Here is a 17,408-nt window from a genome sequence, read left to right as displayed (position 1 = left end):
ATAATCATCAACACTGTAAAAATAATAGCTGATATCCAGTTCAGCAGGTCTGGATATCAGAAGCATTTTTCTTCACTGTATAGGCCTTTTATAGGTTTCTTTCTTTTTTTTTTTCTTCCATAAGAAAAAGAGAAGAACAACTGTGTCAGTGTTAAGCTCTATGTCAAATAGATTCCAGGTTTAGATCCCTGTCTGATATGGGCAAAGGACTTGAACCTAGAGATAGAGCTTCATGACATGTTGCCTTCAGAAGTTGCTGCTTTTCCCCAATGCCAGTTCACAATTCTTTCTACTCCATTAGCTGGTGCATGCACTGCATCTGTGTGAAAAACAACCCCTTTCATATGCCCACAAGGATTATTTTTAAACGTTCTTTTTCACCATGTTTCTACTACGTCCCCACAAAAAGTTTGTAGCGTCCCAAATGAGAGAGTGGCAGTCCGTGACATAAAAGCAAAATGGGGTAGATGATGTCTGGATATTCTTAAATGAGATTTTGCTTCTGAAGTCAATATGTTGTGAAACTGCGTCCGGGTCTCTCACACATCACATGACAAATGCACTTATAATTGGGCTCTAGACTGAGCCTCCTTTTGGGCCAATAATTATTCAGTTATTCTAAAGCGTGTTAGAAGTATCATTATGTATACAACTGGAGCAATTTCAAAGGGACCCTTTGCAGAATTGTAAATATTCTTCTTATCAAGCAACTCACCTGCTATGGAAGAAAATAGCAGGGAGTGTATCCAAGCTAAGATTTCACATTTCCTACAGGAGTGTGTTCTCTAGGGAGGTTTTTAGCAATCAGATACAGACTGAGAGGAGGTTTTTTTCTCTGATTTTAACCAGAAATTGCACACTCAACCCAAGAAATCTTTCCCTCAAAAATTACTGGATTAGTACTGCATATCAAAAATGGATTCTGGTAATTCCTGTGTAGTTCTGAGAAGGACCTGATCACATCAGTATAAACAAGTAATGACTCATCTAAAACACAGGAAATGATTCTGAAAACATAAGTACATTTTTAAAGCACACTAAAGACTTTCTTAGAGCAGTTAAGCTTTCAAGGGCTTCTAAGTATAAAAATCACAGCAGCAGCAGCAAGAAGGTTTGAAGTAATCATGAGTCAAGTAATACTATTTCTGAGCAATGAGAAGCACCAAATGATGCCAACTTGTAAGTGATTGAAAGAGTAATTCTGCATGGATGGTCAACAGTGAAAGCCCAGACACATCCAAGTATAACTTTTTGTAGGACCTATCAATGTGAAGTTGCTGCACATATTGAAAGGTGGTATAAAAAACTCCAAATCATAATGCCACATAGCATGAGACCAGAAATGTTAAACAGAGCCCACAAGTGCCTATCTGGGTTTTGCGTCGTAAAACACTATATAGAAAGTCATATAAATGCCATTACAGAAAATAAAAATAAAATCTGCAACAAATATGGGAAATGATGCAGAAGTGCTGTTATTCCTTTTGAACTTGCTGAGCAATAATGGAATAATTAATTAAGCTAATAACTGTGGTCTTCTTTTCTTCAGGGGAGAAGGGTATTATTTGAAGAATTGAGGAAAGTTTGGATTTTATTTTTTCCCTCTCCCTAAACTCAGCAGCTAGATCGCTTTCGAAAGACCAAAGAAAAAAGGTGAATAGATTGTCATCTGAAAGTGAGTTGTTGCCCACCCCAAATTCCCAGAGCTGACGTTTCTGGCACTTACCATAGAAGCATTGGCCAAATCATTCCTTCCAAGCAGAGCCCAGTTTCGCCTTGGCAGAAGCAACATATGGCAATGGGTGTCTTTGAGATAGAAAGCCTCTTCAAGCACCACTGAAATGCTGCCATTGCCCCTCTCCTTATAAGGGGGTGTAGCATATGCTATACTGACTAGCTGATTAGCACTACTTAGAGCTAAATAGCAGGAGGATGACCCACAGGATCAGTTTTTACCCTTCTCTGTGTCTTTGGACTGGCATATCCCACAGAGCAAGGCAAAATGTGAGTGGTCTCTCACATGAAGGATGCAAAAAGTATCTCTCCTCTCTCCTAAAATGATGCTGTATTTTATCTCTCAGATGCAATCCTGGATAAGTTAGTACTCATTGTATCTAATCCATATGTTTTCTGGGCAAAATATATATTGACTGGGGACCATGATTTGTTTATTTGGTTGCTGTAAAGTAGTCTGGAGTGTTACACATTCATTCCGCATGAGAAAGATGATAGAATTTCAGCTTTGTACTCTCTTTTCCTTATAAGAAAAAAAAGTGGTTGTGCCTTCTTTACACAACTAGAAGTAAATTGAGTGTAACAACATCATTGGAAAATGATGTGCTTTATAAAGTCCTGAATATGGTGCATCTTTTGTGTTTTGTTTCTAATTGTTTGCTCAATACAAAAGGATAATTCATTAGGCCAATTCTCCAAATAATCTCAAAGTGACATGAATTCCTTTGCAGAGTGAATGTCTGTAGCAAGTAATCCATGGAAAACAGACAGGCATCTCTTGTCATTTTGGAGCTCTAATCCACTGCCTGGAGCATGAAAATGCTCAGGATAACAAGTGTGGGAATGACTAAAAGCAACATTATTTTTGGATTTTATTTTCTTAACAATGCTGCTGATCAATAGAATTGCTGAATCTGGCAGATACAATGCCATGGGATTAATGAATTAAGCTCAGGAAGCAGAAGAATTTGTTAAAGAGGAGAGGGGAAAAGCCCCTTCTTTTCCACTGGTGTGTGAATATTAAGCAATTAAAGCAGTAATGACAGAATTTTAGCCCTTGCTTTACCGTAACACCAAGTCTTGTTCTGCATGAGTCTTTACATTTTAATTAGAACCATATTGACACCCGCATTTTCAACTGCGAACTTCAGTTTCAAAGTTAAGAGTATTTCCTAGATGCTGGTTTAGTAGCTAGGTCTGAACACAGAAAAGAGATGCTGTGTTCTGTAAAATTCAGTGTAGTGTGGTCACCGTCGGTGGGACTAGATAACTGTTTTTTAACCTGCAGTAAATAATGGTAAAAGGAAGGAAGAGATCTCACTGAAACACCGTAGACTCTGTCACCATAAAGCACTCACAGACTTTTTTTTCTAGAAAAGTATAGAAGAAAATAAAGAGGGGTCATCACACTTCTTTGATTATGCCAATGTTTTGTAAAGGTCAATTGCCAGCATTTCTGTCACTATTGCATTAGGAAAGTAATAGGGGGTACATATCTGTGTAAGACATTACATTCCAAAATGCACATTAAATTGATATTCAGCACAGCACGGAAAATTTAATAAACCATCACTCAGTAGAAGGGGGTTGTTCAGATGTGTGGGAGGGGAGAGCTTAAGTTTGCTTATATGTTTGTATTTACAGCTCCTTAACATTTAGAAGACCTCTGGGGATTTTGTGTGTCCTTTTGTTCAAACAAACAAACAAAAATCATTATCTACTTTCATTGCGTAAAAATATAAGATTATAATTATCACACAGTCTTAGAAATTGAAGGTTTGGAACATTTTTAACTTCTAAGAACACTTCAGAGAATACTCCAGTGTAATTTATAAGCCCCTCTAGACCTGTACATGTCTTGAACTGATTGTTGAAGTGGGCTTTACTAGGAATTTCTTTTGCTGAATTGGAGTAGTGCAGGAGGTGGGGAGGGCGGGAGGGTTAGAGCAACCTTCCCTAACAAGGCTTTAAAAGCTTCAGTGGTAAAGTTACGCTGATGGAAGACTTTGTTACTTGTTTTTAACCGGGAGCAACCAGAAGAGGATTACGTTATGGGCAGGAGATGTTATTTATGTGGGTAGCAACATTGTGGGTTGTGTTGTGCTGTTGTTGTTTTTAAAGGGGGACGTACGTCTTTTAATTAGGACCATAAAATGAAATTTAAAAAAAAAAAGAAAAAAAACCAAACCCAACAACCTGGACAATGACATAAAATAGCTCGTGAAATTTACAGCTCCGTGCCTTTCCCAAGCTCGGTGGAGGTTTCTGTTCCCTCCTCTAATCTCTGCCGCGATGTGTTTCTTTTTTTTTTCTTTTTCCTTTTTCTTTTTTTTTTTTTTTTTTTTTTTTTTTGCATGTGTGGTGTGACAGCCGGGGAAGGGGGGGTGGGGGGGGTCGAGCTTTCCTGCGCTCCCATTGTCAGCCGCTCTCGGGAGCGCGGGGAGAACCGGTGTCCCCCGTGCCTCCATGTGCGCGGGGAGCGCGGGGCTGCCGCCGCGCCGCGCCGCGCCCGCCCCTGCCGCCCGGGACCCGCCCGCCGCGCGGGGAGCGGGGCGCCGGCCAGCCCCGGCCCCGGCCCCGGCCCCGGCCCCGGCCCCTGCCCCCGGCCCGCTCCGCCGCCCGCCGCCGCCGCCCGCATCATGCCGCCCCCCCGCCCGCACGCCACTCGCGCCCGGGGGCTGCCTCCTTTTCCGGCCCGCGGCGTGTGCGTGAGAGGGGCTTGAAGTTGCCCCGGCGGCGGCGGCGGCGGCGGCGGCGGCGAGGCGGGGGGCCGGCGGCGGCGGCGGCGGCGGGGCGCGGCGGGGCGCGGCGGGGCGCGGAGCCCACCCCCATCACCTGTTACCTCCGCTCCCCAGGTTGCCTGAAGTTCCCCGGCGGCGCCCGGCAGGACGGGGAGCGCCGCGGCTCCGGCTCGCAGGGACCCTACAGTGGCTGCTGCAGCATGGGCTGGCTCAGGGGGATTGCCTTGCTTTCCTTGGGAGTATTACTAGCAGGAAGAGTGAACTGCCAGCATGTGAAGAATAATGTGCCAAGGCTCAAATTATCCTATAAAGGTAAGTCTGTTGTTCTCTCTTATTCTCGGTTTTCCTCAAAACCTCTCCTCCTTGCCCCGTCGCTCCCCCCCTCTCCCCACCTTCCTCCCTGGTTTTCCTTATCTTCCAAAGGGGAAACTGGCATTAGGGGGAATTTCTGAAAGAAATACTTGAAAAGCCACTCCGTGCTACGGTCGGTACCACGCAGTTTAAACACAGACAAAGAAGAGTTAGTTGCATTTGCAGACAAGGACTCCGGATCGTGCTGATCCGTGGAAGAGTATTTTTCAGTCCTGGGCTATTTCATCGGACTTCACTCTTCAGAACGATGAGACGTGTTTGGCCACCCAGCTAATCTCCCCCGTGCTGGGCATGTAGTGCAGCCACAATACCAGATCTGTTTCAAACAGCACGGAATAGATGAAGATTTATATTTTCCTTTTTTAGGCATGAAGTGGTTAATTTTCAAGTCATGAATATTCAGTTTGTACAAATCTGACAATCAGATGCCTAACATAAGCAGTAGATGGTGGGTTTGCCAAGAAACTATAAACTGAAAGGAACAGATCAGTCCAGAAAAGGAGGAAAGGACTGTTATGCACTAGAAAACACTGCTTATGGGTGTTTAATGCAGTGCAATTTATTTGAACTGAGATTGTTTTCGGTGTAGTCTGATGTATTTCATTAGAGATCACAGGGAAGGTGTAACTGAAGAAAGAGAGCTGTGAGATTACGTTTATGTTTGAAATTGTGTAACGCCATTCACACTGCAATTGTCAGTAATTAACTTTTGTATAATACTGTCAGTATTAAAGGAGGACTCTGAAGTAGGCAGAGTCTTTTCTCTATCAGCATAGCTCCTCTCTGAGTACATTTTCAGAAGAATTCACCAAATCTGGAGAATGTGCAACTGGGAAAGAAGTTTAAAATGTAAGAGCTGTAGAGTATTATTTCTAAAAGGGAGATCTATACATCTATGTGTATATGCATGTCTCTCTGAAGAGCTGCCTTCTCATAATTCTCAGATTATTGAAGGCTGAGAGAAGGAGCAGCAGCTACGGTTCTGAAAGAAGGGAGGAAGAGTAACACACTGCTTCTACAGTGGAAAAAAAGAGAACATGTGTGTACACGCCTGATCATAGATGTCAATCTCAGTTTACAGTATAGTGTCAATACATCTCTTGCCAGTAGAAATACGTTTTCCAATTTTTTTCATCTTTCTCATGCTGCAAATAAGAGGGGGGAAAGTCCTGTCTGATACAAGGCAAACGTCATTTTCGCACTCCAGATGAAAAACAAAAATTAAACACCTGCAAAACTTGGACGCACTATATGAAATAAATGCATGCGCAGGGTTTTATTAAAGAACACATATATGCATATTTGTGTGTGTTTAAACTTGAAAAGATACGTATGAAAAGAACAGTTTAAGGGGTTCAGAATGTGTTAATTTGGTTTTCATAAGAAAAGCCATTTGTATTTTACACAAAATTGATTATTTTGAATAATGGAGTCTGAAGAAAGCTTCTACCATAACTACATGTCATGTCAAAAAACTCATTAAAAACCTCTTAATTGCTTCCAAACTTTTACAGTCATACTGAAACTCAGATTAGTGTATAGAAGCATAAATGCTATAAAAATATCCTGTAAAGGGGTTTAACGGCTAATTAATTATTGTTTATTTTTTTCACCCTTTTAAAGTTTATTGATGGCCCAAGTCTGCTACCCCAGCTCATACTGACGAAATTCACAGAAACTAATTTCAAAGGATGGCCAAATCTGACTGATAGTTGTTTTCTTTTTTTCTTTTTTTTGTTCTCTTTTTTCACCCTGCTGGTACTGTATCCATATACAGTTTAGCAACATTTTGCTACTCTGCTGATTGGTTGTTTTCCAGTTCTGCTCTTGCAGAGATGAAGGGTCTCATTTTCATTTTTTAAATGCATCAGACATCAAATTTTAATATACAGTCAATCCTATATGAGCAAAACAGGAAACTGAAAGGAACATTGAAACTGTTTTGATAATTGGCGGATCACTGTAAAAAGAAAATGAGTTCAAATGCTGAGCAATCCTATTTCCTATCTAGTAAAGAAAGTAAATGCATGGTTGATTCAAAGCAAGTTAAAGTCTGAAGACTCGCAGGAATTCACACCCCGGCCTTTGATTCATATGTATACTTAATCACATATTTGACCTAAAACATGTGTAACCCTGAAAATCAGATCAGACTACTCACACGCTTGATGTTAAGTACCAGTGTAAATGCTTGGCCAGGTCAAGAGGAGCGTGTTGCCTGTGCTGCTGCATTGATCCCTAAGTATGGGGATAGCATTATTAGTCAGGGAAACCTAAGCCTTATCAGCTGGTGCTTTTCCAGACAAATTTTGCTTCCAGCACAGTATGCTGTGCACAGATCAATGTTAACACCTTGCGTAGGAACAGCCTTAAGAGCTGTAGGTATTGAAAATATGTCTTTTAGGCACTGACTGAATACCTTACATGCTAATATGTATCTCTCAGGGTATACCTCACCGCTGTATGACTATGTGATACTACGTGATTCATCTCTATTCAAACTGCTTGCAATTAGGAAAAGAAGCTACCCAGTTACTTACCCATTCTGCCTCTCCATGAAGAGCTGTGGTTGAGTAAAATAAACTTATAATATTGAAAAAAAATATGCAGGGTGAAAAGAACGACCCAAGTGACTTCTCTTTTCAGTGACTGTCATTGTCCTTTCTTTTAACATGCAAGCTTGTTTTTTGCCTAAACAAATACCTTGGAGCTAATTGTCGGTGCTTTATTTCAAAAGAAAAGCAAGGATGTATTTTAACTTCTTGTTTTTCTCGACTAATTAGATGTCAAACATAGTTAAAAAGCTCAGGCATTTGCTTTAAAAGTTAGCAAAATGAGTCATGAAGGGTTAAATCCCTGCCAACCTTGATTTCCTATGGTCACTTGTTTTCAAAGGTCCAGTATTAGCTCTGCCATTTCCCAGATTGCTGGACAGAAGTTTCGGTGAACGCCTGTTCTTGCTTCCTCTTAACTTCTTGTCGCTCAGTCTTGCAGAAGATTAGAAGCATCCTACGGGGCATGTTACGCATAGGAAGAGGAAGAGAAAGTGTATAAATGCATATATTAAGGCCACATCTGCGGTCTGAGAAGGTTTTTTCTGTTTATTGTAAAACAGAGTTCTGGTTATTTGGTTTATATCACCTTGATTTTGGTGGCATATTAAAGGAAGGAAATTTGAGGAGAGCACTAGGGAAATCCTTGTCCAGCTGAAATCTGTGGTGAAACTCCTGTTCGGTAGCATCAGGGTTTAGCTCTGTACATTTTAAAGTTTCCAAGCATTTTCATCTTAGTGCATGGATTGGAAAGATTTTGCACAGATGATATTTATCTCCTTATTTCAGTCAAAGGGAATTAATATGATTAAAGGCCTGATCCAAAGTTCATTGAAGTCAGTCAATTCTGGATCGTAGCCTAAATGTGGTAAAACCAGCTATAAAACCGAAAGCTCAGTTGAGCCCTTCAATCTCTGAGCTCCTCTTTTTGTGTCCTTCAAAGACTTTGTGTCTTTATTGTAAAGTAACAAGAAATGTCATTGTTGATATGTCAAAAGTAAAGGAATCTTTCCTTAAAGAACATGGAGGGGTTTGTTGTTGGTTTTTTGGGTTTTGTTTTTTTTTTTTTTAATCTCATTGGCTTCAATTTCGGTGTTGGTTGTAAGTCTCTATATTGTGTCACTAGGTCACAGATTCTGTTCAGGAAACTTCTGTTGAGCACAGAGTTCTCAGAAAGATGGTGATCAAGTTGAGTGTGCAAAGTTTAAAACAATAAATATAGTCTTAACTCCAGATGGATTTCTTGTATCATGTTTTGTTTCCTATTTTCTTTTGCTGTCCTCTGTATGGGGAGGTAACGGCACAAACAGAGATGGAACCAGCTGCAGTAACCTTTAAATATAAACATATAAGCCCAAAGAAAGAGAGAGTTTCCATTAACGATTCCTTAATTTACAGATTTCTCCTAAGGCAATCCCGATGAGTAAATCTTGTGAACCCAACTTTCTCAAATCCATCTGTCGCGTCCTATTTGTCTATTGAAAATTACTAAATGCTGTAAGTATGTTTTGTAAGAGTACATGTGTGGTTCTCCTTTGTTATTGTTGCTCAATTGGATACATATTACTTGAGAATAAGTAACTGGAAAAGCATTGCATACAGATTTAGCTCTATTACTCCCTGGCTCCAATTCAAGCCATATTAAAAATAAGTGTCTTGTTTAAAGTTGCAGTGATAGTGAGAACTACTCCATCCTTGATGTGCAGTTGATTTACAATTTTATAGGATGGATTTTTATGCAGATGAAATCCTGGCCCTAGTGAAAGCAATGGCAAAACTTCTGTCCGTTTCAATCTGTCCAACATGCCGTGACGAGGGAGGAATGACACCGCACTGAATTACCTGTATGTACGCTAGTGTAAATACGATACCTGGTTTGTAGTTTGTTGACCCAGTCTGGTTGTAGTTGATGACCTGCCGGTGGGTTTGATTGCGGTTTTTCCTTTCCATCAAACTCTATAACTCACAATTCAATACCTCCACAAATATTGGGAAAGCAGGACAAAGTGGGAGAAGGAAATGGGGAGAGAAATATTGGCAAGGGAGCCTGTCTCTCTTGGGTTGGGACCAGTATTAGAGTTTGTCTCAGATTTCAAGGCATCTGCTTAAAAAGACTTTTGCTTAAACTACGTTGTAAGAGTACTGTCTGAGGGAAAAGCCTCTCTAACATGCCTGAAAAGGAGAGAAAAGCAGCCCAGACTTAGGAAGAAGACTGTGAAGGAAGACAAACCAGTGATGTTTGCAGCTTAGGCACAGGTTTCACCTTCCACTGTGTCTGACGACATTTCTGCACGGCTCCGGCGCTCTCGGACCTCACTGTTCAGTCAGTGCAGGAGGCTGGGAGGCAGTGAAGATGTCAGAGGTAGCCACAGCCTCTTCAGCCTTTTTTTTGCCCCAAAATGATGAGTCCTTCAGAGAAGATCTGTGTGTTGGTCTTTCTAATGTTGGTTGAGTGGGGTCTTCACGAGACCTGAGAACTGTCAGGGGAGATGGTAAGACTACCCTGCCTGCCTCTGACATGCCCCACAGGCTGACAGGAGGGAGAAGCTGATGAAGGAAGTGCCTAAGCTCAGATCTTGCCTATATAGGGAAATTTTCAGCTAGCTAATTAGGGCCTGAGACAGGCAGTGTAATTGGAACAAGGAGAGTGAAAACCTAGCCCAACACTTTCATTTTGTGTTTCCAACTTTCCCATTTAATTCCAGTGGAAAAAGTGGTTTCTGAATTACAGAGCCTCCCTTTTCTGAGAAGCTGGAGTTCTCTATAATTATTTGTGCTGTACGGTTTGCAAATTATTCATGGAAGGTGCTGCATTGACAGCAATGGAAACTCTACTCTTTCGCTATGGACAAGGTGTGCAGCACTTACTTTTGCTGTTTGTTACAGAATCTTTAAAGCTCTGACCTAGTGAGGAATTTAAACATCCATAGTTTCACTGAGCTCAATGGACCTCCTGATACGTGAAGTCTGCCTTAAAATCTGCTTCTGTGCTTGAAGTTTTTTGATCAGGACTGAAGTACCTATCTATTTGCTTAGGCTTTATTCAGGTGTGTATTTATTCCATAAGATTTAGCAAAATATTTAAAATAAGAAACCCGGTCCTTGCAGGTTGCTACAATGTAAATGGGTTATTTATGATAATCTCTCCTGTGTGTGCCTCCGTATGTACAGAAAGCATTTACATGGAGTTCCATCTGAGAAGAAACCACTAAATTATTTGTATTTTTAACTCTTTCTTTTTGCTTGGAAGTGTTTTTCAGGTTTTATTTAATGCATTGCTATACTCTGATCCTTTTAATATGGTTTTGGTTTGCCTAATCACTGATTCTGCATATGGCCTTTAATGCCCACAGCTGCTGTTAGAGAGTCATCTTTTTAATTTACTTCCTCTGGGCCACAGGCTTTTTCTCTCGTGCATACCTGGAACATTGCAATGGAAGCACAAGCAACACAGAGTTGCTCCAATACTTTGAACATTTTCTCCATCAGCTGGAGCCTGACTTGACCATAGTTCAATGTGAAGCAAAATCACATCTTCACCTGAGGCAGTGCCTAAGTGACTGAGAAGAAAACAAATCCTTCTAAGTGGTGTCAATGGTTGTGACATTTTCCAGTTGTTTGAAAGCTAAAAAGGGTAAAATTGTCTTCAGGCTCCCACGCGCTTATTTTTAAGCAAATGTGTGGGGTGGACCCTGGCAGCTCTACGTCAAAATTTTAAATGGAAGTTCTGTAGCTTGTCCTGGTGCTCTTGTTAATTAAGCTTACATGTGAAAGTTGCTGCTGGTGTTGTGCTGGTGCTGGTGGGCGATTCAGCAAATTCCTTCCCTTGCAGGATTAAAGCTCCCTTCAGGAATGTCTGCAAGTTCACGGTCCTCCCACATACAGCCTTCATATAGGTTAGCTGCTCTCTTCCAGTAACAGCTGTGGATGGTGAGAATAACTGTGGGGATAGTACATTTACTTGACTTTTTTCCTATTTTTTTCCAAGTGGGATAGTGCCCCAATGTACAAGAGAGAAAAGGATGGCCACAGCTGTTGAGAGCATCAGAAATCTTAAGAGTGCTGTAGCCTTTCTTCTGCACCACAGGAGGTTCTCTGTGGTGTCTTTCTCTTTCTTTTTGACTGACATAGTCAGCCACATTAGGCTCTTTTCACTGTCAATGGAAGGAGAGGTACCTCCAGAGAGCTAATCTTGGGTTAGGCAGACTGAATGAGACTTTAAGGGTGCTCATCTCTTTTCAGTGACTGTAAAAGGAATCAAGCTCCTTGTTCATTCATTTAGTTTCTTTCTTTCTGGGAAGGTATAAAAAGAAGGTACCAATTAAATGCTATGGAAGAACTTAGGCTGTATTCTGATCCAAAGCATCCTAATTTAAGAAACTGTCTCTGCTTAAATGAGTATTTAAAGTTGTGTAAAAACCCAGCTGATTAAACTTATGTATGCCCTCAGTATCTGTGATCTTGAGGTCACCTGTGACTCTATCTAAATTTGCATCAAACTTTCAGTTATACCGAGAAATATACAGTGCCACTACATTCTTCATATTCTTAAAACAATTATCTAACTTACATCTCACTTTTCCCATGTGTCTCCTCCTTAATAAGCTCATCCCAAATCCAGTGACACATGCTGGAAGTGACAGTCTGGGGCTGCAGAGCTTTACTAATTTAATAGCTTAATTATTTGGAGCTTTCAGTAAGCTGTCCCCTGACCAGCTCTGTTACTTTCTGAATGTTTCTACACTTTAAAAGAAAAATGTATTCAAGACTCAATTTCATATAGCATAGTTTGCAAATAAAAATACATATGCATATGTACAACTCAGAGGACAGGTGCCTCAGCCCTGGTTCTCCCCTTTTTCAGCTGAACTATTTCGATAGTGAGAGCAGGATGAAACCTAATTCAGGTTCATTTCTAAAAATTCTGAATAGACTTACAGTTTGGGGGATTTCTTTTCTTACTTTGGGGATTACGGATTCCCCTTGAGCTAGACACATCTACAGCAATCCCCGAAACAGGTGAGCACTAGTCTACTTTGTGTCACATCTAGTTTTCATCCTTTGCTGTTTGATAGCCAAACGCAGTAAAGCCAGAAGTTTTTGCCATTCTTCTAATGTTTTAAAGTTGTTTGACATTTGTTGGGCTGCCTGCTTATCTCTCCAGCTGGATGTTGCAGAAACTTTAGAAGTGAGCAGTCAAATAAAATTCTCATCTCTTATAAATATTTTCGTGCAAAGTTGGATCTTGCGGGGAACAATCTGAGGAATGAAGTAGTTATTTGCTTTCATCTGACTTGTGGAAGGAGGAAAAAGAAAGCTCTCCTTTACTCTCCACTCTAATGAAGCAAAGCTCATGTTGGTTCTGACGGCCCCTCTTGGCTCCTTTTGAAATTCCAGCCTTGTGTGAGAAAAGGACACAAAAAAGCTCTGTGAGATAATTTAAAGGATTTAGAGCTGCCTTTCAAGGGGGAGGGAATGGTGGCCTTTTCTAGAGGCAACAGACGATAAATACAGCTCACAAGCATCCAAAAGAGCTGCAGAGAGTGCAGGGTACAGCTTTTATCACCAGCTGACACTGGAATGGCAATAGCTATCCTTTGCTAGACACGGATCCCACGCCTGGCCAAGGCATAGACAGGTCTCTTAAGATGAAGTGGAGATTTCAGGGTGTTAATATTACTTTTACTTCCTTTATGGATTTCCCAGTGCAACTTTACTACTTTTGCATGAATGTATAGTCTGAAATGGTTCTGACTCCTGATGAAGCTCTTTTTCTCAAAACACAACAAGGGTCATATCAGTGATGATGAGTGTTGCTCTAGTATCTGTAGGCCAACTTGGTCTCATCTCCATCACTCTAGGTCCTGTACACCGTCTCCATTCTCCTAGGCCCATGTGGGAAATGCCAGTTCCTGTTGAGTGATAGGAGGGACAGCAGAAACGATGTCTGGGGATCTGGGAAAGAAAACTTTATCTTCCAGATTGCTTTTTTTCTCATACTCCCTTCTGCTACAGCAGATGAATGGCTGTATCAAAACTTCTTGCTCTGATGGCCTTGCGGACAACAATAAAAATGCATTCCTGGGCTACCTGCAAATTGCATAGTTAGGAAATCGCTTTATTTCTAAATTGCTGCTCTTCCAAGATGTGTCAGACTCCATCCACCAAGACCAGGTGTTTATTCAGATGTATAGGAGGGTATTATAACATTTTCAAAGAGCTCTCGTTGGCACTTCCCTGAAATGTCCTAAACATTAGCGAAGCAGTATTTGCAGGGTGTTGGCTGTGCGGTTATCAGTACGGTAAACCTCCGTCCATATTGCTGTTCTAAATACGTATCCTCAGTCGTTTGTACTCTAGCCATAAAAACTGACCTCCAAGAAATAGGCAAGCAAGATTTCATCTCAAGTGAAAAGATTTAGGAATTTGTTTGAAAGTAAATTACTCATAGCTCTTTTTAAAGAGGTGTTATGAAATAAAGTAATAATAATATTATTATATGTTGAAAATTTTGTTTTTCTCTGCAGCCTGGAGTATTGAGATCAAGATTAACATAGATTTCTAATTCTACTTTTTCAGATTTTGTTTCCCATCTGTGATGGAACTGTAATCTACTGCGTATTCTACTTCCTTTTCCTTCCTTTTACAGTTTTGTGTCTTTCGGCATTCGTTTAACCCCCACTGGAACTCACACTCTTTACTGGACAACAGTCACACAAATTAGGAAAGTTTTGTTATCCTCACCTGCAAATGGAGGTTGGAGGTTAACAGAAACCCAGCACCACAGCTGATGATACACAGGAAGTCTGTACTGTAGTGGGGATCAAAGAAAGTACCATAAATGTGAAATCCTATTAATTTTTTGGCTCTTCTGTGTCAGCTTCTTCACCTGTAAAGTGGTATTAAGTGATCTCATGAGGAATTTTTTGAGGTCAGAGACTTGCCATGCTTATTCAGAGCTGTATCCTACTCTCAGAATAATCCCATTGACGTGTATATTCAAAGTTCAGTCAGAACTTATTTTTGATCAACATACAAAGGCCTTACAGGTACTTTAAAGTGATTATAATAATTATATTCACAGCTGTGTATGCCTGTGACATGAAACACATGCCTATTATCTGGAAAGCATACTTAATTTAATTCAATTTGGATATTCCAGACGGTCCTATACAGGAACATTCACAATGTTTTTTAGAGTATCCACCTCTATTTCACACTAAATACACTGTGAAGGTGATTACAGATTACTCTGGAGAAGAGAAGCCTTTGTGTTTAGTCTTTGCAATACTGTCTACGAAAGGTATGTGAGTGCTTGCAAGATCCTGGCCTATTTCTCTGAGTTTAAGCTAGGCTTCTCTTTTTTTCTAATCATAGCTGATAATCATATTTTAAAATTAAGAGGGAGTTCAAAAATGTAAATTTTTTTCTTGTGCTTATCAGACAAAACTAAAAACCTCACTTTGGGCACTTCCTCCCATTTCCACCCAGTCTGAACATACCTTACCAGGCCATCGGTGTTTAATACTCCTCTGCCCCTACAAGTGTACGTGTTTTCCTTCCCAACAGATTCTGGACACAAAACTTGTATTTCTTCCTGCACACAGCCCCTTTTCTGGCTTTCAATACCCAAAATGCTTCCCAGCCTCCTCCAGGATGAGGGCAGCCTTTCTTAGCCACTTGGGGAAATATTCAGTAATCAGTTCAGTCAGTTATAATTGCCTATCATTTGTGACTCACTCACTGGAAAACTGTTGCTTGACAGCCCTAGTTCAAACCTAATAATGAGGATTAACTGCTATAATAAATTCAGAAGTGGAATTCTGCATCTCTGTAAGATTCACATCCTCATTCCTAAAATACGTAAGAAAGCACCTGTCTCCTTCATCAGCCTGGCCTATGTGAAAATAAAATTGATTGTTCATATATTCCACATACATACCTTAAATGCAGCATTTAAGTATTACCTTCAGTGAATTAACTCAAGGATTTTTCTTTGTTTTTATACTTCCTCATGCCACTTACATGATGTAATGGTTGTTTTGAATAACATTCTTTTTCTGTAATAAAGTACTGGTTTTCATGCCATTAATTAAGAAATACAGAGCAAATACAAGATTTTGTATGATTTTGGTGTACTTTTGAACTTCAGGCACAAGTTTGTAGTTTGACTTGTTATACTACAGTATCTTACTTGACCACGTGCTACATAGTTTTCTGACAGTTTTGCTGGCACTAGAAGAGCTAAGTTTGCCCATTGGCAAACAGACCAACAGAGACCAACGTAATAGGTTCTATTTACTGGAGTAAAGAAACTTTTTCATTTGTCTTCGAAGACAGCAGTGTCAAGTCTCCTGTGTATTATTATTCTATATTAGACATTTTAAGCTATCATCAATTATTCTGGTGTAAATCAAGTGTAACTTCATTAAATGACTGTGACTGCAGTGATGCATGTTTAGACCACTGATACTGCTAGTTGACATTGCACCAAAGGGACTGAGGACAAGACCGAGCAATGCAACTTCTAGTTTTTGAACACAGTTGCCATAGCTGAGACCATAAACAGCCTTTTTAAGGTCATTTCTCGTAACTGCCACTCTCTTAAAAACTTTTTCTATCAGCGTGTAAGAATATGACAAACACTGAATTTTGTTTCACTGTAGATTCACCCCCATTACTATGCATAGAAACTATTTTACCTTATGCCAGACATATGGAAGTGATCAATGTATGTGCATTACATGAGGAGAGGTGAAATACAGCTTTTTAGACTAGGAAATGTGTAGTTGTTTCTGGTTATAAGACACTGAAACCACACCAGAAAAGGAGACTTTAGGTGTTAAGACAAGTTTTCCTTTAAAATAACAACTGGCGAGTGGGTAGAATAGCAATGATTTTTGACAATCACCATGAAAGCACAATATTGTCCTGAGCTGAACCACTCAGTCAACTCTCTCGGACACCAGATTTTAAGAGGCAATTGCTTGCATGTGCGAGGCCAGACCATGAACCTGTTCTATGCAGAGGTGAACTGTTCTGGGACCCACTTATGAGTGAGTACGTACTATGGGCAAGTTCTCAGCAGTACAAATCAAGTTTCTTCAAATATGGGGTTTAACAGGCAGGGCCAGCTTAAGTGTCTGCTATTCATTTTGCTCACCTGATGTCATGGTGTGCCCACAGTGCAATGATTTGAACCTACCCTAAAAATCAGGGGGGTTGAGGGGCTGAGTTATTTTGTTGGGTTCTGAGTGACGAAGGGAGGAAAAAGCAAGAGCTTAAGTCAGCTCTGCCTTTCAAATAGTTTGTAAAACTGCTGGCCCCCAGGTGGTCTCTAAGAAATCAATACTTATTTTGTGACCAAAATGCATTCACTGTGCTCCCAAAATTTTCCATTCCAAGAAAGTTTTTGGTTTGGGTTTTTTTTTTCCATATTCAGTGTTGCAGAGTAAGAAACTAATCATCTAGAGTCTGGCAGGGCTTTATTCTAAGGCATTGTCATATCTTTCATTCTGAGTTGAAAAATGGACAGATCACTGGGTTTCATAAATGTGTGGAGAAGCTGTCAAAGCTCCCATTTGCATGTGAATGGTCAGCTGAGGTAGGAAGGGAGATATGTAAATAATTCTCTAGCTAGCTCCTGGCAAAGTTTATTGCATTTCAAAGTGCTGTGAAAAGCAGCACCATAAAACTTTAACCTATTCACAGGTATGGAAACTCCCATGCCTTAAATAGATCTGCTGTAATAATGACCACTTGGGGAAAATGAATCTTAAAAAGCAATATCAGGTCTCCCACTACTATACATTTTCTACTTCTTTTAATATTTCAACAAAGATAAGCTAAAAAAGCCACCCTCCCTCCCTCCTGAGGGGAAAAAAAAAGAAAAAAAGAAAAAAAAGGCACAAGATCTAAGCAGTAAGCAAATGTAGAACTTCACCGAAAGTCTGGCAGACAAGTGTGATAGGAGTGGAAGAAATGTAAAGGATTTTAGTATTATTCTGAA

General features: G+C 40.4%; 1 protein-coding gene across 2 annotated transcripts in view; it reads left to right on the top strand.

Annotated features, from left to right (window-relative positions):
• Nucleotides 1–4,601: 4,601 nt before the first annotated feature.
• Nucleotides 4,602–17,408, top strand: part of SEMA3A (semaphorin 3A) — a 170,172-nt gene continuing 157,365 nt past the window's right edge. The window contains exon 1 of one of the 2 annotated variants that reach the window (XM_050890696.1): nt 4,602–4,787. In XM_050890696.1, the coding sequence (XP_050746653.1) occupies nt 4,676–4,787 (112 nt within the window). In that variant the 5' untranslated portion in view covers nt 4,602–4,675. Of the gene's footprint in view, nt 4,792–17,408 lie in introns of both variants that reach the window. The other variant, XM_050890707.1, reaches the window with a different exon arrangement.

This window comes from Gymnogyps californianus, chromosome 1 (genome assembly GCF_018139145.2).
Source record: "Gymnogyps californianus isolate 813 chromosome 1, ASM1813914v2, whole genome shotgun sequence".
NCBI lineage: Eukaryota > Metazoa > Chordata > Aves > Accipitriformes > Cathartidae > Gymnogyps > Gymnogyps californianus.
The sequence above is the reverse complement of the archived record's forward strand: the minus strand, read 5'-3'. Positions and strand labels throughout refer to the sequence as shown.